The sequence below is a fragment of the Lasioglossum baleicum genome, chromosome 16 (assembly GCF_051020765.1).
Source record: "Lasioglossum baleicum chromosome 16, iyLasBale1, whole genome shotgun sequence".
In the NCBI taxonomy this organism is placed as follows: Eukaryota; Metazoa; Arthropoda; class Insecta; order Hymenoptera; family Halictidae; genus Lasioglossum; species Lasioglossum baleicum.
The window spans coordinates 1,195,039-1,221,609 of NC_134944.1; the positions used below are offsets into that span (position 1 = coordinate 1,195,039).

General features: G+C 39.1%; 2 protein-coding genes across 17 annotated transcripts in view; both read left to right on the top strand.

Annotated features, from left to right (window-relative positions):
• Positions 1–3,685: 3,685 nt before the first annotated feature.
• On the top strand, positions 3,686–6,561 carry LOC143217178 (uncharacterized). Of its 7 annotated transcripts, XM_076441088.1 has the most exons (4): positions 3,686–4,372; positions 4,802–5,147; positions 5,674–5,821; positions 5,901–6,561. In XM_076441088.1, exons 3-4 carry the CDS (start codon positions 5,762–5,764, stop codon positions 6,354–6,356), a joined length of 516 nt encoding a protein of 171 aa, XP_076297203.1. In that variant the 5' UTR covers positions 3,686–4,372; positions 4,802–5,147; positions 5,674–5,761; the 3' UTR covers positions 6,357–6,561. The 7 variants fall into 7 exon arrangements, with proteins under 7 accessions (XP_076297203.1, XP_076297205.1, XP_076297201.1 ...); XM_076441090.1 differs by lacking the exon at positions 4,802–5,147; XM_076441086.1 differs by lacking the exon at positions 4,802–5,147 and having other exon boundaries at positions 3,691–4,372; positions 5,896–6,561.
• Positions 6,562–7,127: 566 nt separating this feature from the next.
• Positions 7,128–26,571, top strand: part of LOC143217170 (uncharacterized) — a 62,923-nt gene continuing 43,479 nt past the window's right edge. For 6 of the 10 annotated variants that reach the window (XM_076441046.1, XM_076441055.1, XM_076441058.1 and 3 more), the window contains exons 1-3: positions 7,128–7,899; positions 10,124–10,735; positions 15,925–15,992. In XM_076441046.1, the coding sequence (XP_076297161.1) occupies positions 15,958–15,992 (35 nt within the window). In that variant the 5' untranslated portion in view covers positions 7,128–7,899; positions 10,124–10,735; positions 15,925–15,957. The other 4 variants (XM_076441053.1, XM_076441052.1, XM_076441047.1 and 1 more) reach the window with 4 other exon arrangements.

Sequence of the window (26,571 nt, forward strand, 5' to 3'; positions counted from 1 at the left end):
AATTCTTCTTTCTATTAAATCGCATTTCTTAGGTCAAACAATTGCGTTTTGTAATGTATAATAACATGTAATAACGTTAAAAATTACTTAATATACACCCGCGGTAAAATCAATAAGTATAACTTTCCTCCTCACAGCAGAAACGTCGAAAAAATTTTTACAATGATGTCCCACAATAAAAAAATCTGAAAAAAATTGACGACACTGCCTGCTGTAGTACTTTATCGAGGAACCAAACAGTAAAAAGCATGTTTTCATATTTTCTAGAAATCTATATTTTTCCGATTTTTGGGGGGTTTTTCATTATTTACGACCACAGTTTGCAACCAAAAAATCTGAAAAAATTCTATAAAATGCGTCTTAGGATCCAAAATATGTAACATTTTTTTTAGAATTTTAGAACGTATTTGAGACCGGAAAATTGCGCTCGACTGTGCAACAGGCCTAACGGTTCTGGAGAACCGATTACACTGTCCAACACCAAATTTGTTTTCAATATACTGTTGGGTCCTTCTTATAGAGTTTTTTGCGCTGATTCCGAATCTGTCCTTAATTTTTCTCCTATACGCACAGTTTTTGAAAAACATGGCTTTGAAAAAAGAACATATTTTTCAACTTTAAACAAATATTGTGGTTATTATAAAAGATATTGAATTGTTCTTTACAGCAAAAGATTCTGTAGACTTTCCCGAATACAGTGATATCCAATATTAATACATTATGATTGTTTAAACATGTTTAAACAATGATTAAAGACGAAGAGACACTACTTTTGCACCAATTTTTGAGGATATTTTTCAATTTATCTCAAAAAATTAGGGTCCAGCGGAAAATCGAACTATACCACGCGATAGAGCAGACTTTTATCTTGAAAAACCAACCTTTCAAGTTTGTAACGTCGACGTTTTTTTCGAACCAGAAAACAAAATAACTTCGCCCGACATGAGCCACCAGTGGCGCGGCGAGGCGGCCTTCGTCGTCGATTTTCAATTGTTACTTTCAACAATTGCGTCCGTTGCCGGTTGCGGCCCGCGCGTATTCTTATGTTTTCACTTTTGGCCCACTGCAGTCCGCGGGGGTTGCTCATCTCACTGGTTTAAATAAATAAATTTATATATTTTTCTATTTGTGAATTATATTATTCTAATAATTTATTGTGAAAATAATTGTTTAAATAAATAAACAAATAACAAATTTGTATAGATTATAAAAATCTATTTATTTTAACAATAAATTATTGAAATAACAATTCAAATAATGAATATGGAAACAAATTATAAAAATTTATTTATTTAAATTATTTTAACAATAAATTATTATTGAGAAATAACAATTCAAATAATTAATATAGAAACAAATTATAAAAATTTATTTATTTAAACAATTATTTTAACAATAAATTATTATTGAAATAACAATTCAAATAATTACTATAGAAACAAATTATAAAAATTTATTTATTTAAACAATTGTTTTAAATTATTGAAATGGTATTTCAAACAATAAATATAGAAACAAATTATAAATATTTATTTATTTATAAATTGTTTAAATAATAAATATTAGGTCGAACACAATATAGAATACAGAATGACAGAGAACCGAAATCCGGAACCGAAATCCTGAACCGAAATACATAATATCGGTTCTCCAAAATCGTAACCGTAACCGATATAAGCCAGAACTGCCAGCCAGTACCGATATTCTCGTAACAGTTATAAGTGTTATAACATAACATCATTTCGGTTCTTAATAACTATTTCAATCAGAACCGAAAAATAACAGTTTAAACAGTTATTTTCATAACCGTTCCAATCCCTGTCTGTAGCGTAGATTTACCACTATTTTAATATACTATACGATTTGAACTTTTTTTGGAAACTAGAGCAATTAGTTTACTGCAGGATGTGAAAAGAAGTTTTTTAAAAAATTGCAATTGATCAGAATTGTAGAAAAAATACTAAAAGTTGCGTTTTACAACTTTTTAATGTGGGTCTATCTACAGGGTGATTCGCGCAATTGTTACAAGTCATAACTCCGTTTTTATTGCATTTACAAAAAAATGCCAAAGGAGAAAGATAAATGGTTCGAAGAGAACTACATCTGTAGGCCTTTCGATTTTTTTTAGATGCAGCAGTGCATGTGCAATTAACAATTGCATCATTTCTTTAAATAGAAATGCATATTGTTTTTTACACAGATCGATTCTTCTGTTCATCCTACGTAAAAAATGATTAGGGTACACACGGCAAAAAATTATTAGATCTCGAGATATTTTCAAAAAATGTCTTTATTGAAGAAGATGCTCAAACGCTTCTCCATTACATTCTAAACATTTCTTATAACGTTTTTTTATTGTTTGCATAACTGCGTTTATACATCAATACGTTGGCCAGCCCGTGCACCTGATTTAAGTCCCCTTGACTTTTTCTGTGGGGTTATTTGAAAGATAGAATTTATTCAAACCCCATAGATTCTGTAGAGAATCTGAGAGAAAGAATCATAGTGGAATGTTCAGCAATAACTGCAGATAATTTAAACGCAGTTATGCAAACAATAAAAATACGTTATAAGAAATGTTTAGAATGTAATGGAGAAGCGTTTGAGCATCTTCTTCAATAAAGACATTTTTTGAAAATATCTCGATATCTAATAATTTTTTGCCATGTGTACCCTAATCATTTTTTACGTAGAATGAACAGAAGAATCGATCTGTGTAAAAAACAATATGCATTCCTATTTAAAGAAATGATGCAATTGTTAATTGCACATGCACTGCTGCATCTAAAAAAATTTAAAGACCTACAGATGTAGTTCTCTTCGAACCATTTATCTTTCTCCTTTGGCATTTTTTTGTAAATGCAATAATAACGGAGTTATGACTTGTAACAATTGCGTGAATCACCCTGTATAATTAAAATTTAAAAAATACGTTTTATAGATTTGTGTCAATTAAACATATTCTGAAAATTTCAGGGTAACCCTAAAGTTATTCTTCTAAATTTTCGTAGAAAGAATTGGTTTTCAATTTGGTTTAATTAATAATAACTGTGCCTAAAAATATGAAAAAAATTGGAGACAATATTGATGACAGTAAGTATTTCATCATTAAATTAATTTCCAAGATGGTGGCTTTTAAACATCGATATAAAATCTGTGTTTCTTCGAAATCTTCCGGCTTTTCTATTTTTTAAAACTAGAGTTTGCAACAAAGGCTCGGGAAAAATTAAAATACTTCTATGAATATAATTTATATTATTAGAGATTTGTATATTAGTTACATATTTGATATAAAACAATATAAACTGTATGTCCTAATCCTGGCCAATGATGATGTACGATCTGATCCAGTCTAAAGATGATGTAGGATCTGATCCAGGCTAAAGATGATGTAGGATCTGTTCTAGGCTAAAGATGATGTAGGATCTGATCCAGGCTAAAGATGATGTAGGATCTTGTCCATGCTAAAGATGATGTAGGATCTTGTCCATGCTAAAGATGATGTAGGATCTTGTCCATGCTAAAGATGATGTAGGATCTTGTCCATGCTAAAGATGATGTAGGATCTTGTCCATGCTAAAGATGATGTAGGAGCTGATCCAGGCTAAGTACTAGAGTAGGGGGCAGCACTATATGGGCACGGCCAAAACCCGGGCGTGAGCACTCTCATATACTCTCTGCCTAGAGCTAAGAATTGGCCCGTTCCGAGCTGCGCTATTGTTCGAGTTGCTCAAGGTGGGATTAACTCGATTTTTGCCTGGGATTCTCCGCGCGTATTAGTAGCTATTTTTGCCGTCTAATAGCGGAGGGCAATAGCAGAAGGCAAATTGAAGGCAAATTGAAGGCAGCCAGCCGGCCGAAGCTGAATTTGTTTAAGAGGGCAGTACCGTCGAGTCGTACTGATGTGATGATGTGATTGGCGAATATATAACAGATCTGGGCGACGCTGGCTCGAAAAACACATGTTGCTGCAAGTTGCAGCCATTTGCAGCCTGTTGCAGCCTGCAACTCCTTTGTCGGAGTGGATGACGTGGGGACTGGAACTGTATGTCTTACTGAGTGTAATTGAGTGTTACTGAGCAAGAGAAGGTGAGAAGCAAAGAGGATTAGTCAGGATTAGTCCTCTTCAGTCCTCTTTGGTGAGAAGCAGCAACAGCAACATGTATTTTTCGAGCCAGCGTCGCCCAGGTCTGTGCAGGTCTGTATAATAAGACAATCCTCTTTTCAACCATTTTCAACCAAGAAGAAATGCGGTGAGAGCAGCACTGTACTCGAGCGATTCACGGGAGGAGTTACGAAGAAAAGCTGATCATCCAGAACCTGTTTATCAGATTTGTCCTGCAAATCATCTTCTGTGTTCGCGCAAGTCAAGGTTTGTAAAAATTTGACTAATAGTTGACTAATAAAGAAAAATAATCAAACTAAATGAAAAAATATAATATTTATTATTTCCTACTTCATTCATTTATTATCCCTTCTGATATTGAGTAGTCTGAATTTAAAATTATTAATATTTAAACATTAAAATAAGTGTATAGTAGTCATAAAAAAAATATAAATTTTCTTTTCCGTCGAACGACACTTTTTTTCCATAAACACATTTCAATAAATTTCGAAATGTAATGAATTGAAATTGAACTGTAGAGAAAATGGTATGGCAATGCAATTTTTATAGTTTCCATCTCTTGCAATCTATGCAGACAATTTTTATTTCGCATAAAGATCCGCAGTCTAAGAAAAATAACATAAATATGAGAATAAGTAAAATTTGCATATGCACAAAATGTGCATCTGTGCGTAGTGGGGAGCTGCCGCGCCTGCGCACGACCGTATGCGTTATTCCGAACGACACGCTGATCGTATCGATTGGTGTCGATCGATCTTCTTCCTCGTGCGCTCGATTACTTCGCTGCTGACATCTGCCACATCAGTGCGAACTACCCTCACCGACGATGCGGCCCTGTAAAACGATATTAGCCAATCAGATCAGTAGACGCGACGGTACTGCCCTCTTAAACAAATTCAGCTTCGGCCGGCTGGCTGCCTTCAATTTGCCTTCTGCTATTGCCCTCCGCTATTAGACGGCAAAAATAGCTACTAATACGCGCGGAGAATCCCAGGCAAAAATCGAGAATTTGGTTATCAGGGTATTTACAATATCGATAATATCTCGATAATATTACTATCGATAGTGGGAACTATCGATAATACCTCGATAGTGGGAACTATCGATAATACCTCGATAGTGCGAACTATCGATAACAATCGATAGTGCGAACTATCGATAACAATCGATAGTACCGCGATGGTGTGAACTATCGATAACAATCGATAGTACCGCGATGGTGTGAACTATCGATAACAATCGATAGTACCGCGATGGTGTGAACTATCGATAACAATCGATATTATCTCGATAGCTCTCCACAGCTAACAAACATTGGGTAAAATCATGGTAAAATCTGACATTAAAGAATTGTAGGTTATGTTCGCCAAACCTGTCGCCAATCTGCCGTTAATCTGCCGTTCTAAAACGCTTATAAAATTATAAAATCATGCATATACATTATCACAAACAGAACAAATCTGTTCCATTTCTTAAGGAATGCCAATTAAGAAAATATAAAATGTACACATACCACACTTAATTATTCTTATTTAATTATTCTCTAGTTCATAGCTATACAGAAAAAGAGAGTATAACAAATGGAGCAGAATCACCACCCGAACAACCACAACGTATGCTGCAGCTCCAATAAATATGCCGACGTCCATCAATCCTTCGTGGAAATGGAGTTCGAGCGAGGAATTTGGTGCGCAGGTATCCACCAAAATCATGATCCAACTTATAAAATTCTTTTACAGTACGTCTATTAAAAGTAGCATAACTTCTAGCGCAGTATAACGAGCTGGACCGTGTCAAGGCGTTGCTGAATAAAGGTGTCGCAGCGAACGCAGAAGATTCTGCTGGGTACACAGCCCTGCATTACGCAGCACGGAACGGACACTACGAAGTTTGTAAAACGTTGTTGGAGAATGGAGCGAAAGTGAGTGCACAAACTCGGTGCGGACGAGCTACGCCGCTGCACAGAGCAGCTATGCAGGGTCACGTCGATGTTGTTCAACTTTTACTGCAATCTGGAGCGAATGCTGATATAAAAGATGCAGATGGATACACCGCGCTGCATAAAGCGCTTGCTGCAGGCTCCACACCTGTGTGTAAATTATTGATAAAGTATACAGATTTGAGGATAGTGACAAATAGCCAGATGAGCGTGGAGCAATTGGCGAAGGAGAAATGTCCTGAGGTGTTTCCCTTGCTTTTAGATTGTATAAATACGAAGTATGTTAAGTAAGTTTGGTTTATGATATTGTAAATTTGTTATGGAGTTGATGAATAAATAAGATATTTGATGGATAAGTTGCTGTGAGAGGGTGAACCTGGATTGAATTATAATCTTTTCTTCTGTTCTGATAAATATAAAATTACGAAATAATTCATGAACGTTCTACCTAATAGCATACATCACAGTAAATTATTTCAGAATTTTTAGTTGCAAATTCGATTTTTTTAAAAATCCAGAAGCATAGAATTGTGATAAGATCCCCAACCTCATTATTCGGATTATACTATGCTCTATTTCTCCTGTTCTGCTGAACAGAACATTACGAAATAATTTATACACATTCTACCTATATATAGTGGCACCCACGTCAATGAATTATTTCAAAATTTTTGGTTGGAAAATGAATTTTTAAAAAAATCTAGAAGAAAACTCAGCGTTTCATATTTGATAATCCAGCCTTCCCGGGATTAGAAATTAAACAATGTTTATTAAAAGATACCATCATAAAAAAAACGTATACAATCATAAAAATAAAAAGTGCTGGCATACATTACAAATCAAATTTCCCGCCAGCGCCATCGACAAAGATCGATATCTATCGATAGTCGGCGGTCGGGCAATCGAGGTGGTCGTGCACTTGATATTGAATACTTCGTCTACCCTCGAGGTTCTCCGGTAAACCTCGGTAATTTTCGTGAGATTTCGACAGGACTCGATGAGTTGCGGTACGCGGAGGATCGTACGGCCGCCGGAGCCCCCTCTCGCTGCCTAGTGTCGCCACCTATCGTGGCAACCCTGATTTCATCGTAAGTACTGCAATCGTTGCATGGAGTCAGTCGTTTCACGAATACCGCGGGTGGTTTGCGCGAATGCTGGCCGCCGCCTTAATCCGTTTCGCGACGGATCGTCCGTGGTTCCGCGGTCCCCGGGTGTCCCCTCAACAAATCTCACCGTATAAACCCCGTTGTGCATCGTTATTCATCGATTCGAGTGACAATCGTCCGCGATGTAACCGTACCCTGACGTCACACGGCTAATCAAGTGCACACACGAACGCAAACATGGGCGCGCGCGCGCCGCCGCACACATACGAAGCACCGTACACAAAGAACAGCGAAACAACATGAAACACCGCGAACGAACGGAAGTGAACAGATAAGAAACTTACATAGTTATTTTCACGGTGTACAACGGAAAACGATGTTCGAGAAGTAAAAGGACGTTTCCATCTTCGTGAAAAACGACTGCTTCGAACGTCGCGAAAGTTTCTTGTCCGCGAGATAAGTCGGACGTCGAGTTTTCTCGAAAACGATATCGCAACACGTGCAAGTCGAACCTCGGGAGAAATAGAATATCGAGAGAGGGACGTAGCCGTATCTCGTGGCGCCCCGGTGTGTTTTTCTACGGAAAGCTGGAGGACCTGCGTGGACTTTCGCAGTGGAAGAAAACCGAGTAACTACATGCACGCGCACACTACCAAAGAGATTGATTCGGATATTGTGGACCTTGGAGGAACGACGGATGGATGAGTTTTGTTCCGCTGCGAAACCCGGTCAGTCAATATCAACATTTTCTCTGTGTTATTCTGAGTTTGTTTGTTCGTTTGATTGTTATATATGTATATGTATCTTTGTTACGTGGATTTTCATGAGAGAGGAAAAAGTGCGCACTTGTGACACAATTGTGAAGTGGTTAAGTTGCTTGCAGGGGATAATAAGAAAGTGGGGTATTACTGTGTTCCGTTTTTATTAGCTTGGATGACGGTCCACTGATTTGAGAGTCAAGTTCGTCGCGCTTCGCTGTACGCACCCGTGTCTAGCGCGCGCATACTTCCTCGCGCTTTCAGTTGCACTACGCGACAAGGCTTTCTATGTATACCGCGAAGTGAGATGAAACGTTTCCTCTCTTTTAAATCTGTGGAAGGGAGAGATTTCTGTCGATGGTTGTGTGAGACTGTCCGTAGTTTTTTTTTGTATATGGTTTTGTAGTTTCTCAACGTATTTGTTTGTGTTTCGATGTTTCAATGTTTTGGTGATGTAGGGCGAATACGGTAGGGGTGGGTGGGGACGAGAGACACTCGGATAGGATATTTTTCCTGGGTTTAGGTCGGGAGTAGAAAATTTGTGGTACATACTACATATTAGGTTTCAGTTTTTGACGGGTCGGATCAGGTTGAGCTGGGAAGAGAAAATTTGTGTTTCTAGGAGTTGAGTTTTGATAATTCGGGTCTGGTCGAGCCGGAATTCGAAAATTTGTGGTGACTCGGGCCTGGTCGGATCGGGACTAGAAAATTTGTGGTACTAGAGTTCGGTTTTTGATCATTCGAGTCAGGTCGGGCCGGGACTAGAGGATTCGTGTTACTATAGAGCTCGGGTTTTGATAATTCGGGTCAGGTCGGGCAGAACCAAAAAATTTGTAATAACGCAGGTCTAGTTGGGCCGGAACCCGAAAATTTGCGTTAACTCGGATCGCATCTGGTTGGGACCAAAAAACTTGTGATAACTCGGGTTAAATCGGGCCGGAATTCAAACATTTGTGATGACTCGGGTCGGAACACGAAAATTTGTTGTATTGGGAATCGACTTTTGATGACTCGGGCCTAGTCTGGCCGAGATCCAAAAGTTTGTGATAACTGGGGTCTAGTCGGGCCAGGACCCGAAAGTTTGTAATGATTCAAGTCTGGTCGGGCCGGAAACGGAAAATTTGTGATGTTTGTGATCGGATTTTAATGATTCGGACTGGGTCAGGCCTGAACCAGAAAATTTGTGACATTTGGAATCGACTTTTGATGATTCTGACTGGGTCGGGCCGGGGCCCGAAAATCCAAGACTTTCGGGTACCAGAACATTATAAATTGTCGCGGACACCATAGCACATTGAACATGAAAAACAAGGTTGAAAAAACCATTTTTTTTAAAAGATTTGAGATTCTTAATCTTTAAAAAATTCTTTTACCCCTTGTTTTTCACATTCAAGGACAATTTTGCGGGGGATTCCTTATGTCATTTTTGACTGAATCGGGGGTATAGAATCGCGCTATGGTGTCCGCGACACCCTCTACATACATCGCTATGTGGTCGTGCGAAATCGTGTTTACAATCTTTGCGGATGCTTCTTTATTCTTCTCCAGGGAGAATTGATACTGTTCCGCAGCTTGTGGACAGAATTTTATGGTTATCGTCCCTAGTTCTTAGTCAGTTTTCAATTCCTGTGGCAGAGCCATGCCCGTGGGTAGAGACCTTAAACGTCGACGACAATATCGATCAACTTTTGCTAAACGTGCTTCGGTCTACATATGTTCAGGAGCAGAATGGGGTGTGGACATGCGCGTCTATACACAACAGCGTTATACGAGTATCGCAACGCCATGTGATGTTTCGGGTTACGGTACAGCTGCGACTGATTCTCATACATAAAAATCTAGCTCGCGTTTCTAACATCTAACATCCCCATAATACACATGGTGTTTACGTATAATATTATTTACCTAGAACATCATAGAAACCTGCATGACCGACGCGGTGAATTATGAAAATGCTGGGACGTCATCTGCATTATAACTATGTAGAGTCCGCGGATTTTATGAGTTTATCACAAAACTCATACTTTTAATCCACGAGAACGAAATTCTCAGTTTTGTAAACGAACTACGATTTTTCTGACAACTTAGATCCATTGAACACATTGAGAAAGAAAGTAAACTCGAACGAGATTCCAGTTTTATAAATAAAAGATGTTCGATGATTTAATTACATTTTTCTTTTTTTCATTGCCAGGATCATCGACAAGGTCACGAGCGGAGTCCGTGGAAGCAAGAAGATCGCCAGGATCACGGAGGGGAAGAATGCTCTGTCGATAAGGAGGGTTTCTGCGAACGAGATAAAAGTGTAGCTATCATAATTCGGTGATTAGTTTAGTGGCAGTGAAATTTCGAGATCGAATGTCGATAAAGGAAGGCAAGTGTCGTAGAACGATGCGATTGAGAAAGCGAGCTCAGCCATCGAGGGTGGCTCGAGGAAAGGAAACTATTCGCCTAAGTTGATTCGTTCGTCTAAGTTCATTCGAAGTTCGCCGGAAGTGGAACGTAATAGTTTAAGAGGAGATATTATTTTTCAGTTGGTATTCGGTTCTTCTTGTGGATGTGTTTTCGACAAACCGAGGATTTGTTCGGCATCGTTACGGATTTCGGAAGTGGTGGGTGAATATTAGTGTTTGCAAGTGCTGTGAAAAGCAGTGAAGGGTGGTGAGATTGTGCTGGTGGCAGATCGTGTAAACAGAGACGACCGTGACTCTTAATTTACTATCACGGATCTCCCCCGGCAGCTCGACGCCACAGCTATCCTCGATGAGAGGAGGCACATGCCCATTGCTGTCGCTGAAAATGCAGGGTGAGCTTCAATTTTCAGTTTTTCCCCTTCCCCCCACGCCCACGTTTTCCCTCGAAAATTGCTCAAATCAGTTGAAAATGTTTCGTCCGTCGCTGCCATAAACATCGAATTATGTCGCGATTCTTTGCGAAGCCTTATTCGAAATTTGGATGAAACTGCACTTTGGGGAACCAGAAATTTTAGCCTTTTTTTTAATGCAATCTTGTAGACTTTGGCGAGGAAATTCCGACAATCCAAGTTTTAACGTTAGGAATTCACAGGTTCAAAAGTTACGAGTGTTCAAACGTTCATAACTGTTGAACCACTGATCTCCGAGGATCGAGACTTAAATTTTTGGCATATATTGTCTTGGAAAAATCTACAAGGTTACATTACAAACAGGCAAAAATTTCTGGTTCCCCAAACTGAAGTTTCGCCCGAAGTTCGTAATTTAAAATTGTCTTATCGCGCAAAGTTTATCGAGAACCATTGATTTTCATGAAGATGGATGATTTTGTGACATATATGTAGAGGCATACGAGACATACTCTTCTGTATGTCCATACAGTCAACGATATTTTTGTTTACGTTTTGTACTTTCTAGTTTGTGTACGTAATATGCGTTTACGTAGCCTCGTATCTTCCTACCGACGATATGTTTTATTAGCTCGCAAATAAGAGCTTGGAGACTCTCGGCACGGTTACGTGGAACAGTACATTCGAAAATAACAGCCTCTCCGGAGTGAATTCCTTGACTCGCTTTCAAGCTAAACGGACGAAGGATAAATGACACGGCCGCTAACCTCTCTCGCGTGTCTCCTACGTATCAATTCTCTTTGGTATTAAATGAGACGCGCAGTACGCCTATCGAAAAACAACCTTGTGCTACGTTTTCTGAAGTTTGCCGAACGTATAGAGGGCCGATGTCAAGTAAATACTCAATTTTAGACTTTCAGATTTAAAAAAAAATTGATTTCGCAACGTAAATTCTGAAATAATTCACTGTCATGTATGTATGCTATTAAGTAGAACGTTCATGAATTTTTTCGTAATTGTTTGTCGAGCAAAACGGAAGAAATAAAGCATAATTCGTGTCGTCCAACTGAACTAGGGAGGTTGGGGATTCTATCGCAAGTTTATGTTCCGGATTTTTTTTCAAAATCGACGCTGCAGCCGAAAATTCTGAAATAATTCACTGTTGCTCGTTTCCCCTTGTAGAATGTTCACGAATTTTTTCGTAACTTTTTGTCGAGCTGAACGGGAGAAATTGAGACGAAGGTGAGAGTCGCGTGCGAACCACATGCAGCCAAATAGAAACTCGGCTTGCAGCGTTGCGGTGTGGGCGTGCGTACTGTCGCGCGCGTGCGGGGTCGCCTTTATAACTGATTCATCATCGGCCGACTGGTTTACGTATCCATCGCGAGACGTTAACGTTCTGCGCGAACGAGCCTCAGTAATTAAATCTGCGTCGTCCATTAACGCCCCCCTAGTCGCGGAGAGAATGGACGGAAGAGATCGTTAATAACTAGACTGCGGATCTTTGTGTTATAAAATAAAAAATGTTTGCATTGATTGCAAGGCACAGGAGCCAAATAAAAATTGTATTCTTCTTTTAATTATACTATTAAGCCGAAACTGATACATTGACGTCCTTAAATATTTTTAACATGTCCACTGTTATAAACTACATGTACCCATCTCTTTCATAAATGCATAAAATCCGCAGTCCATTAGTGACAATGAAAGATTAGGTTGACTTTCTTTTATGAAATGACAAGTGCATTCACAGAGAACGATAGGCGACCAAGATCCTCTGCGAAATATTGAAGGGAGTGTGAAAGGCAGGCGATACATATATCGGTCCAATGTGTATACATACTGAGGAGCGGGTACCATGTAGCTAGAGTCACGTGGTCGATGTTGAGCGCGACCAGGGACCGAGACGAGCCGAACCTAACCGAAACGTGGCCGCTGTGCGGTGCGTAGCGCCAGCTCGGCGATATAGATCCTCCGGTGCGCGATGCGACGTTGCCAATTCCCAGCCGCGGAGCCGGCCGGCTACCTGGCCAGCCTGCTTGTTTGTTTGCTTGCTTGCTTGCTTCTCTATCTACCTACCTATCTTAGCTACCTATCTAGTTAGCTACTTAGTGCCCGTCCAATTCAGTTTTTGTCGAATATCTCCTAAACTATTAACCGCGTCAAAAAATGCGTTAAACAAAACCTGTAGATCTGGACGGGCTGCGTCTTTTCTGTCCTATCACTTTCTTTCGTAAGTCGAACGGTTTCCGAGAAAATTGCGAAAAACGACGGATCAGATGAATGAAACATTGAAATAATTAATTAAATGCTGATAAAATCGTTTTCCTCGAATATCTCCTAAATTATTAGCCGCCTCGAAAAATATGTCAGACGAAACCTGTGGATCTGGATGAGCCGCGTCTTTTATGTCGTATCACTTTTCTTCGTAAAACAGACGGTTTTCGAGAAAATTGGGAATTTCCTTTACGAAATATATCTCGTGGGTCGGCCGGACGAGATATAACCGACATGTCGCAGACGTTTTCCTCGATTTTCTCGAAAACAGTTCGTTCTACGAAGAAAAGTGATAGAACATAAAAAACGCAGCATATTCAGATCTACAGATTTCATCCGACATATTTTCCACCACGGTGAATAGTTTCAAAGATATTCGAGAGAAACGATTTTTTGCGGCAACAAATCGAATGAAAACATTTGTGTCTTTGAACTTTAGCTCTCGAAAGTTTTTCTCGAAACTTCGCCGATATCTTTTCGTTATCTCGAGTGGTAACGTTTGTGATAGGTCTTTCTAAACGCATGACAAAAATAGCGCGGTGTAAAATACACCGTTACGTATCTTGTACGAGTATACATATATTTATTATGCGTAAACTTGCACAACGCGTCATTAGTACGCGTAATCATTTGTTGCATAATGCACGGTGAATTAGTAATTCTTCTGGAGGAAAGCGAGGAGAAGCGGGAGAGAAAAAACGACATCTCAATCTTTGCGTCGCGTCTAATCTGTACTTATATAGATTGGTAGGTACCGTTCTCATGGACAAAGCGATACAAATTCATTTGGAGCCGCGAACAGGCTCACTGTAGCCTTGGTTACTTCAGTACTTTCGAGTATATTTCCCGAGCCCGGTATCTTCTAAACTATTAACCACGTCGAAAAATATGTTAGACGAAATTTGTAGATCTGGGAGGGCTGCGTCGTTTATGTCCTATCACTTTTCTTCATAAAACAAACAGTTTTCGAGGAAATTGAGGAAAACGTCGGACCAAATGGGTCAAACATTAAAATGATTAATTTAAGGAACATCAAAATCGTTTTTCTTGAATATCTTCGAAACTATTAACCGCGTCGAAAAATATGTTAGACGAAATTTGTAGATCTAGAAGGGCTGCGTCTTTTATGTCCTATCACTTTTCTTCGTAGAACAAACAGTTTTCGAGGAAATTGAGGAAAACGTCGGACCATATGGGTCAAACATTAAAATGATTAATTTAAGGAATAAAAATCGTTTTTCTTGAATATCTTCGAAACTATTAGCCATGTCGAAAAGTATGTTAGACGAAATCTATCGATCCGGGCAGGCTGCGAATTTTTTACCCTATCACTTTTTTCCGTAAAACGAACGGTTTCCGAAAAAAATGAGAATTTCTTTTTACGCAATATGTATATCGCGGTACACCCGGGCGAGATATCCGATACGTCGCTGACGTTTTTTTCAACGCTCGTTCTACGAAGAAAATTGATCGGACAGAAAAGACGCAGCCGGTCCAGATCTATAGTTTTCGTCTAACATATTTTCCGACGCGGTCAATAGTTTAGAAGAATTGTAGAAAAACAATTCATTATTTTAGTAGTGCATCGTTTTGGATTTTGGTACGACGTTTTCTCTCAGCTATTTTGAAAACCGTTTGTTCTACGAAGAAAACTAATAGGACAGAAAAGACGCAGCATGCCCAGATCTACAGTTTTCGCCTAACATATTTTTCGACGCGGTCAATAGTTTAGAATATACATATGTACATATAAATATTAGTATGCTTTAATATCACTTCTACTTATCATAGTTATAATATTTACATATTGCTTAAGCATAATTAACAACGAATCGTGTATTTTAACATAAATTTCTGTGAAAAAAGCGTTAATTATAATCCCAAACACAAGACTCCCATTATTGAAAATAGGACTCCCGATCTGTATACACAGCGGTGTTGCCACATTGTTCAGCACGGGGAGTACCAGAGTAGGCTGTGGAACTGCCCTTGAGTCGCTGCAACATTGGCAACCTCGCAATTCCGTGTCACACACCGCTGACAACAGCAACGATTTCAGAGTTTTCCGCGTGAAGAAACTCGCATAATCTCGTAACAACTCCCTCCAGCCGCACAAGAACGTGCAAATAACAGACAAATTGAATTCGGAAAAAAGTAGACAATGCATTATTGTAATGTTGACCTCTGTGAAAGTGTTCCGACGTAAGCACCGAGGGATACGTAACCATCCATAATCTATTCATTAACGATAAAATCATTCGGCTCTGGCTGATCCTCAAGTCACATTGACTAGCATGCTCACCCCTTATGATCCTGAACAAAACCGTTCCAATTGGCAAGTATCTCGCCGACACGTGGCGACACGTGATCTCTGATTAGACGTAACATGTAATCTGATTACACAGTACGAATAGAAACATCAATGTTTGCCTAAATCGCGTTATCTCCGTGTCAAATTTACTATCCGAGAAACAAAACACAAAATCTGCATTTTTCCGAGGATTTCGATTTTTTACGGCCAGGCCGTTACACTTAAGAATCTGAATTAATTAGGGTACACGTGTCTGGTTGTTCCACGACTTTTATATTTTTTTTAGAATTTTCGTGTATCACTAAATAGGAAAAATAGGGTGAAATTTTACACAACATTATGACCATCGATTTAATATTGAAATTTTTGGGATTTCGATTTTTTACGGCCAGGACATTCCACTTAAAAATTTGAATTAATTAGAGTACATGTGTCTGGGTGTTCGACGACTTTTATATTTTTTTCAGAATTTTCGCGCGTATCATTAAATAGGGAAAATTAAAGCCCTTTGTCTAGTAAGTTATTTATTACCCTCCATCGGATCGAGCGACATAATTTACAGTAATCACGTTCTTTTTTGTTGCAGGTAAGAAAACGTGCTGTTCTCCGATTCGCAACCATGCTACCATTACTTTTCGGGACCGAAACGAAACGGTAACGTTCACACCAAGTCTATTATTCTTCGTTTCATTGATATCGCATATCACACATTCCCGAATTCATCGCAAAAATGTAAATAAAGCAGTCAAGTCTTGATTATTTAATTTATTTAATTCAAGTCCTGATCTAAGCCTTGGGTCCGCGCTTGGACATAGATCGTGTGGCGCTACGATTTGGATTTTGGTTCATCGTTTTTCTCAATTTTCTCGGAAACCGTCAGTTTTACGAGAAAAAGTGATAGGACATAAAACATATGGTCAATCCAGATCCACAGGTTTCGTTTGACATACTTTTCGACGCGGCTAATAGTTTCGAAGATATCCAAGAAAAACGATTTTTATGAGCCTTAAATTAATCATTTTAATGTGTGATCGATTTGGTCCGACGTTTTTCTCAATTTTCTCGAAAACCGTTCGTTTTACGAAGAAAACTGATACGACATAAAAGATGCAGTCTGTTTAGATCTACATATTTCGTCTAACATATTTTCCAACGCGGTTAATAGTTTAGGAGATATAACATAAATTGATAATTTTAATGTTTAATCAATTTGAGACTCGTTTTCCTGTTATCCGATCGAGCTAAAACTTTGCACAGATTTTCTTTTACGAGTCCATGACGCGAGGATGATATTTTTATAAGTTTCGTGGCATCGGTCCAAGCGGCGCCGATCCACCCCCGATTGATCTTGTTTGCAAAATAAAAGGAAAAGGTCCGATCTGCTCGAATATTCGACTAGGAAACACTTATTTGTAAAGTGTTATACTAATGTATGCTATAGAAACCAAACATGATTTACGGCACATGTATAACTAAATAAATACATTTCTTAGAATTATTTGGAACAAGTCCGGGGCGCTTGTAAATGAAATTTTGACAAGAGTGAATTAGAAACCACCCTAATAAACATAATCCAAACCAAAACACTTCGTGTAAAGGTTGACCAAGTTCCCCGGCCCATCCACTTCAGTGATATGAAGGATGGACCAAGTTCCTCTCGCCTATCAAAGTTGTGATACGATGGATGGACCAAGTTCCTCTCGCCTATAAGGGCTGTGATATCGGGAAGGACCAATTCCCAGAGGCCAATGATTGTTGTATTCAAACTTTACAACCTACGGAACTTGGCGTCTGCGCTGGCACTACTACTCTGACTTGCATGAGAAAAATTTATATCCGGATACGGTGCAGAAGGAGACGATACTGCAGGAGACGCAGCAACGGCAGATTTAAAAAAATTCGTAAGATTTTTGCTTGAGCAGTTGGGAATCCGGATATAAATTTTTCTCTTGCAATTCAAAATACTATTGCCAGCGCAGACGCCAAGTTCCGTAGGTTGTAAAGTTTGAATACAACAATCATTGGCCTCTGGGAATTGGTCCTTCCCGATATCACAGCCCTTATAGGCGAGAGGAACTTGGTCCATCCATCGTATCACAACTTTGATAGGCGAGAGGAACTTGGTCCATCCTTCATATCACTGAAGTGGATGGGCCGGGGAACTTGGTCAACCTTTACACGAAGTGTTTTGGTTTGGATATCATGTTATTTTTGTAAGAAATGACCAGATATTCGGAGGATTCATAGACGGAAGTTAATTTGCAGAAAATAGCATGATGCATCTCACTTAAAACACGCACGTGGCTGTATCTCGGGAACGGTGCGTCCTATCGCAAAAATAACGAAATTTTCGAGAGACCATACGCGGGGCGTGTGGGGTATGCCCAACCACATGACGTATGTGATCTTTTGGTTTTTCAAAAAAAAAAAAAAAAATGAAAATTAAAAAATGGCTGTATCTCGGGAACGGTGCGTTCTACCGCAAAAATAACGAAATTTTCGACAGACATTACGCGGAGCATATACGGTATGGCCAACCACATGACGTATGTGGTCTTCTGATTTTTCGAAAAAAAGAAAAAAAATTGAAAATTAAAAAATGGCTGTATCTCAGGAACGGTGCGTCCTATCGCAAAAATAACGAAATTTTCGGAAGGCTTTAACCCAAAGCATATACGGTATGCCCAACCACATGACGTAGGTGGTATTTTGATTTTAAGAAAAAAAAATTTTTTTTTCGGGTTTTTCGAAAAAAAAAATTTTTTTTCGGGATTTTCGATTTTTCCTGTTGGTTTGGATATAAAAGAAACCTGATTCCAAAATTTCAAGTTTCTAGCTTGTCTGGAAGTGGGTTAGAATTAACATGATCATCATCATCATCATCATCATCATCATCATCATCATCATCAGCCTCCTATATATATTCCAAGAATTATGCGTTTTTGGGGTATTTTTATCTCAGGTTCCAGGCTAGGTAGAAAGTTGCTTTTTACATGAGAGTTAGTTGATATTATATCTAGCTCAAATAAAAATTTTGGTTGACCTAGGTTACCGGGGAGATCGGCAGCGGCGGTGGCAATATGGCTAAAAAGCGCAAAACTATCGTACGAGAATAACTACTCGGCAGCTTAGAGGTGGCGGGAGGGGAACTTGGTGCGCGCGCTGCCGCGCGCGTTGATACAACATAATATAATGTGAAAACAGTCGGCGAGGCGTCTTTTTAAGGCGGACATAGTCGCCGGAGATAAATTCGCGTCGTCAACAGATAACCCTAAGTTGGAGAATAGTTTTATCGGAGAGCAGGTCCATCACGAACAAAACTGACGCATCCACGCGGACATTGTGGGTCAAGGTTCGCGCCGATAGTCGCTCCGCCGAATCACTATACCGTCGATACAGTCTCTCGCAGTTCGCATTAAGGACCGTACAGAGCAGCGAATCGGAGAATAAACAAAATTAATCGTTAAATTAATCATTATGACTCATTCACTTGTACGCGTTTCTTGGAAAGTGTATTTTATGGCGAACACCAATATGGCGGCGCCCTTTCCTGTAAAATCTGTAAAACATACTTGAAATCGCTCGACTTCACACGAGTATAACTTCCGAACCAGTTTAATTTAGTTCTCGCGTGACACCTCATTTCTTTAGCAACTTTACCTCGTCTTTTAGCACTGCACCTTGAGGAATCAGAAATTTTAGCCTCTTTCTTGCGCGATCCTGTAGATTTTGCCGAGACAATGCCGAAAATCTAAGTTTCAATCCTGGGAGATCAGCAGTTCAGAAGTTACGAGCGTTTAAACTTTTGAACATTCGTAACTTTTGAAGCAGTGGATTCCTAACATCGAAACTGGGATTTTCGGCATCTTCTCGCCGAAATCTACGGGATTGCGCAAGAAAAAGGCAAAAATTTCTGGTTCGCTAAACTAAAAATGTTTTAAATAGCTGTAATTTTTGAACCAGTGGATTCCTAACGTCGAAGCGTGGATTTTCGGCATCTTCTCGCCGAAATCTACAGGACTGAGTAAAAAAAGTGCAAAATTCGTGGTTCCCTAAACTGAACAGCAGCCGAGAATTGTTAAGGAGTGATTAGTTTTTTGATTAACCTCCTCGGGACGTTAAAAGACGTTGGAAAGAACGTACACGCACGTTCCTAAAGGCGCCGCCGTCCAGGAATTTAATTAGTGGTATCCTTCGCTCCGAAAGTATAGTCAACACGGCAGCTTTCGCTGATACACTCAACTGCTGGTGCAACGGCATACCGCCGCGCCGCTGTTGCACTAGCATGGAAATGAAAAATGTTTACCGACTCCCCAGACTGCTGCGACGGATAAACTGATACCCCGGATGCCTTTCGTAGTATGTAATATCCCGTCGAATTAAAGTCCCTCAGACACCAGAGAATGCTACTCGCCTTTTATTATTACTAATATACAGTCGGGGACAATATTAAGGGGGCAGTCTTTAAAATCCAAAGGACTAGAATATTTTTAAGATGCTAGATCGCGGCCAGTTTGCTAGAGAATGAGTAAACAAAACCTTTTGTGTAATGATGTTTCGTCAACTTTCTTATCCGAGCCTGTAACGCTAATTTAAAAAATACGTTTTGCACTTTTTGGTAATTTATATGCGTACTGAACATTTCATCGAAATTGGTTAACGTTGCGATGAGCTACGAACAAAGTTGAAAAAACATTTTTAAAATTTTGTATGATTCCTACCAATTACAATCTAAAAGAAAATTGTTTACCCGTTCTCTGGCAAACTACATATGTAGTCGGTCGAGAATCTTAAAAAAATTCAAGTCCATTGAACCAACTTGAAACAAGTCTCTAGCTCATCGGGAAGTTAGTTTAGAATCAATTGCAACATTTGTACCGAACAAACAGACAGACAGACAAGAAAGCGAGCTAATAAAAACGTGGTATGTAAAAAGTTATGCGATTTTTAAGAGTGTCCCCGACTGTATAATAATAACAAGGTACAGTGCGAGTTGTCAGAGAAGGTGGAGGGAAAGGAAAAGAGAGAGAGACGCTGACATACGTGGCGCCGCGAACGCCGACGCTGGCGTCGTTGTCGGATGACGGAGGCAGGCGTGGAACATTCGGCGACCTTGACCCCCGTCCACAACTGGTGCTGGTTCGCAGTCTGGTCGATATGTGCCGCTCCCCATCCCCTCGATACACACCCCTCAACCAACTGATCCTCTTGCACACAGCTTCCTCTCTCGCCTTTCCCAACTTTCGCCCCCCCCCCACTCCCTACCCTTCTCTTCCTCGAGGTAAACTAAAGGTAATTGTTTCGTTTGAACCACTACGCCGCGAGATGTTCACAGTTTAACACATCGCCGGTGATTATTGCATAATTCTGAAAAATCTTCTAATATTAAATATTAAATATTTCTATTTTATTAAAATATCTAGATTGTATCTAAATCAATGTATTTTTAAAGGAACCCTCAACAATGACAGCAATTTTCGCTCTCAATAACGTCATCTAGTATTCATTTAACCCCTTGCCGCATTTTCTTTAAAGTTACAGTGATTAAAAAACGTCTTTATCCACAGAAATGTCGTAGAAGGGAAAGTTCATATTTTTTCTATGGTTACATTTATTTCAATGCTTGAATATTAATTACAAACGAGTTAAATTTTATTTCATCTAAAAAGAGACGTGTGACATTCGTATTTGTTACACTTTGTTAGAATCCCTTCATGACGGGTTAGAGGGGTTAAGATTGGTACAGCACAATTATTGAGAATCCTATATTAATAGGCTTTCGGTAGGCAAAGTGTTTTAAGATGCGCGCGGAGCGAAATTGTCTCGCTGTGTACAACCCTTTAGGGTAGGACGAGCGATCAGCAGTCGCAAATTGCTGTCCACACCTTTCGGAAGCTTTAAACAGCACTCTGTAGCTTAAGGCTTAAAGAAAGTATGTAGTATTTCAAATGAGATACAGAATTTCGAAAATAAAATATTTTTGATTAAAAATCATTTAATAAACATTTTAGTGTTGAATTAATTTGCAAGTTAATGCTTAATTGACGGCGTCTTAAGGTTTTAATGAAGACGAGTGTCGGATATATAGAGAATCCTGGATTCTGAGCGCGTGATTCATAATTGAACGACTTCCAAACCGTGTCGAAAGGTTCTCGTCTTAATGCCGGGACGGGGTGAATCTACTCGAGAATTTTACGTGTACCCGGCGACATTTTAATTAAGAGTTCGAGGGAAGCAAATGAGATATTTCATCCATGCGTGTCGGCGCTTGTCGGAAAAAGAATTCAGTGTGCGTTCCAATTAAGATTCTTACTGTAATACATACAGAGTTGGGCAAAAATTTTATTTAAATAAAAATTTCGAATAAAGTGGGTTTAAAACCCACTTGGAAAAAACTTGTGAACGGTTCTTGTATACTAGTATTATAGCAGAGTTGGGCAGACATTTTTATTCCAATATATTTAAATATCATTTAAATAAAATAAATATTAATTAAAATAAAAATTTGTATTTAAATATATTTAAATATTATTTGAATAAAATTTTCGCCCAACTCTACTATAATACTAGTATATTTTTGAAATACACTTTTTGAAATATTTTAAATTGAAGTGTCAAAGTGTACTTGGTTCAGTAATAACTTTTTTTATTTATAATAAATCTCCCAAATAATACAGATTAACACCATTAAACGACAAGATTTTTTTTGGTCGCCGAATCATTTATTTCAGAAGGCATTCTGATTAGCACCGTACTCTAATGTAAATCGTTACAATAATCGAGTCAAATGCGAGAAAAATCCAAAACATTTTTCAGCAGATGATTGGTACAATATTATCAAAACCAGCAAAAAAGGAAAAGCAGGACGATTTAATGTAATTCAAATGACTCGTAAGGATTTTGTCTCAACAAAAAGCCTTTAGAGGATTCTATCATTTTATCAATGATGTTTATCGTATAGAACACATTTTGGATCAACTGCTTAATTATTCTTACAAATTATTATCGGTAACTTTTACAACTGATGTCTCTCTCCATAATCATGCCAGTTCCGCCCGGCCAATTGGAGCTCGGAAAGTCGATGACGTATAATCATCGTACAATTGCCCGGGCGTGCATCATTCCATTTTCAATTGCGTTACGCTTGTTTCATTAATATTTAATGCGTAACCACGTATAGACAGATTAACTCTGATAAACGAAATAATTAATGGAAACAATTTTATTGGCCTTTTATGAATTAGCACACGTTTCCTGACCGTCCGTATTGCTACCGTTCTCGGTTTAATGAAAATCTGTCGATGCGTGTTGGACAAGTACTAGATTATTATACATCGCATTGATGTACATACAGGGTATCATCGAACCGATGGTAAACGACAACCCGGAGAGCGGTGAATTCACAGGAAAAAGTGAGTAGAACTTGTGGAATATGCCGTTTCTCTGTGTAATGCTTCGTTATCTTGTTTAACAATTACACTCCCAGACAAAAAGATAGTACGCGTCTCTGCTATCTTTAATTTCTCGTGTTAAAATTATGCTAGCGTAGAAACTCTGTGTCGTGCGTGAAACATATATTCGCAGAATATGTAAACAGAACTTTAGTTCAATGAGTTGTCTTACAAGGGCAGGACCCCAAGTGTCCGACTTCGATCTTGATAATTTTTTGTGAGATAATGGTATACGGATCCCTAATTATGTATGCGAAATATTAGGTGTAGTTATTCAATAGTTTCAAAGATATAAACAATTGAATTTCACGCAACCTGGTTACACAGCTAATGGACCTTCGAAAACTTAAAAGTTCAATTGTTTATATCTTTAAAACTATTGAGTAACTACGCCTAATATTTTTCAGGCATCATTAGGGATCCGTATACCATCGTCTCACAAAAAATTATTAAAATGAAGTCGGACACTTGGGGTCCTTCCTTTGTCAGTGGGGATATTAACTTCAATATTTCAATATTTCTGGCTTCATATTGCTGAAATCCGAACGATCCGCTAGATCGGCGGCCTCCTGCTACCAAGATGGATCCTTTTGGGGATCTATGGATCGTTCGGTCCAACGCAACCGACCGGGTTTTAATTTTAACGTCGCGTCGGAAGGAGCGGTCGAGGTTCGGAGAACTACGGTGGGCCTCTCTCTCTCTCTCTCTCTTGCTTCTCTGTCTGTCTGTCTTGCTTCTCTCTCTTTCTGTCTTGTTTGTCTCCTCATCTTCGTCGCAATTTCTCTCCCCCTCGCAGCCGTGCTTCTTCTTTCTTTCTTTCTTTCTCCTCTTTCCCCATGGCTCTTGCCCCTCCTTCTTCCATTTTCTTTTTGTTTCTCTTCCCCGCAACAGCACGCAGCCTTCTCGTTCCCTCGAAACTCTGCGGTCTTCTCGGTAACCGGCAAGGAGGAGGGAAACCTCCCCTCTTTCAGTCCTCCGGTATCGATCCGTACCTCGCTACTCGTCAAACGCGAAACCGTTTGATGTCAATTTTCCTCCGTTCCTCCAGTTTTCGATAGGAATCTCCGTGATCATTACACTGTGGATGTTTATACAATTTTCCATTTTTATAAACAAATTTTGAGTAAATCGTACGAACTAAAAACCAGTTTTTAATGGGCACAGCCTTTCTAGATCCAAAACAAATGAAAGTCTTACTAAATTCTGTCGAATTTTATATTCTAGTATTTTTTCGAAATATTCCTCATCCACAAATTCATAAATGTCCGCAGATCACGTACAATGGAATTGAAATTAACAATGGAGTACTGTTCTCCAAAACTGCTGCATATATTATTTTATACATATTTTATAAATAGGATTATTTATTCAGCATTTCAGGTTATATATATATTAGGATTCTTCCGAGGATTTCGATTTTTCACAGCCAGGCCGTTCCACTTAAAAATCTGAATTAATTACAGTACATGTGTCTGGATATTTGACATCTATTACAGTTTTTTCAGAATTTTCGCGTATCACTAAACGGGGAAAATAGTCGAGACGTAGGGTTAAAGTTGTACGCAACATTTTGACCGTCAAAATCTCGAGGATTTCGATTTTTCATAGCCAGGCCGTTCCACTTAAAAATCTGAATTAATTACAGTACATGTGTCTGGATATTTGACATCTATTACAGTTTTTTCAGAATTTTCGCGTGTCACTAAGCAGGAAAAATAGGGTAAAAGAATATAAAAATCTGTCGGCGATATGTTCGACGCGCGATGACGCAACCTCGTGCCACCTTCGAGATATGTAAATTGTTCGTCGGTCTCGATAACAGCGCGATTGAAAAGCGTTTTTCGTATGCTGGTTCAAGGACACACGCAATCAAGAGCGACTTCCTTTCGTTGCCTCAGGATTCAAGGTTCCGAGCGTTTCCCTGCGATACCCGTTGCTCTTTAAATCCCGTTACCAGCAAGACGTTAAGGGCTGCGCCCGCGCGCAAGAATGCAGAAATACTTTCTCCCGTGCGCCCACTTTGGCCCAATCGAAGAAACGGGCCAGGTGTTGCGGGCCAGAGACCGTAACAGATTACGTGCGTAGTGCTAGTGTAATAAACTTTTTATAATGTATGGATTAGGGTGGTTGTTATTTTAGAGTGGCTCCAAGGGTTGTTCCAAATTATTCAATAAACATCTGTGCAAAGTTACCGCTCGATAGGATAATGAGAAAACGTGCCACACACACACACACACACACACACACACACACACACACACACACACACATTGATTAAAGATTAAAATTAGTCATTTGAAGCTCATAAAAATCGTTTTTGTCGAATATTTTATAAATTATTTACCGCGTCGAAAAATATGTTCAATGAAAATTGTGCACTAGGATAGGCTGCGTCTTTTATGTCCTGTTAAATTTTATCGTAGAACAAGCGGTTTTCGAGAAAATTGAGAAAAACGTCAGCGACGTATCGCTTATCTCGACCATAATTCATTTAATACGAATAAAATCGTTTTTTCGGATATCTCCGAAACTATTGACCGTGTCAAGAAATATGTTAGACGATAACTGTAGATCTGGATGAGCTGCGACTGTTATGTCCTCTTTATTTTTCTTGTAACAGAAACGGAGTCCGGAGAAAATTGAGAAAAACGTTTCAAACGGATTTAAACATCTAACCAATTTATAAAATGGTTTTTCTCGAATATCTTCGAAACTATTCACCAGGTCGAAAAATGTGTTAAACGAAACCTGTAGATCCGGACAGGTTGCGTCTATTACGTCGCATTACTTGTCCTCGTAAATCGAACGGTTTCCGAGAAAATTGAGAAATTAAATCATTAAAATGATTAATTTAATGCCTATAAAAATCGTTTTTCTCGATAATCTTCGAAACTAGTGGCCGCATCGGAAAATATGTTAGACGAAAACTGTAGATCTGAATATGCCGCGTCTTTTATGTCGTATTGCTTTTTTCCGTAAAACCAACGGTTTCCGAGAAAATGTAGAAAAACGTCAGCGACTCAGTCCTTGCCTTAGACGGTCACATATCGTATCGTTCGTTCTGGCGTGGTTTTGGTGTGGCTTTGGCGTGGCGCGCGCGAAAAACGACCGATCGATACGCGGCGCGGATCTTGACGATCATTACGTAACGCATCCCTGCCCTAGAACCACGATGCTGGCGTTCGCTACGCCTACACCACTCCCCTCCTCTCCTGCCACCACCTACACCCTCGTTACCCCCGGCAAACGTGACGCAAAGACGCAAAGTTACGTCATCATGACAACAGAACGCCACCGGGACGCACACTGGATCGAGAAATTTGTACGGTGACGTTTTACTATGTCTAACTAAATCGTAAGAAACATCTCCATGAAATTTCCACTAAAATTCACTGAAAAATTATTCCTATGTACTGACAATTTCTGATATTTTTTCTAACAATTTTATAGTTCATTGTACACAACAAAATGGCAACTAAAGAGCGCAAACCTCCAGCTTGATTCTATTGTTTTATTTTTATTAGATGTGTATCTATTGTACGATGACAATCCACCTGAATAACTTCTACATTTTTCGAGATAGAAAGAAATGTCCACTAAAATTCGTTAAAAAATTATTCCTATATGCAGACAATTTCTGATATTTTTTCTAATTATTTCATAATTCATTGTACACGACAAAATGGTAATCCAGCTTGATTCTATTGTTTTATTTTGATTAGATGTGTATCTATTGTACGATGACAATCCACCTGAATAACTTTTACATTTTTCGAGACAGA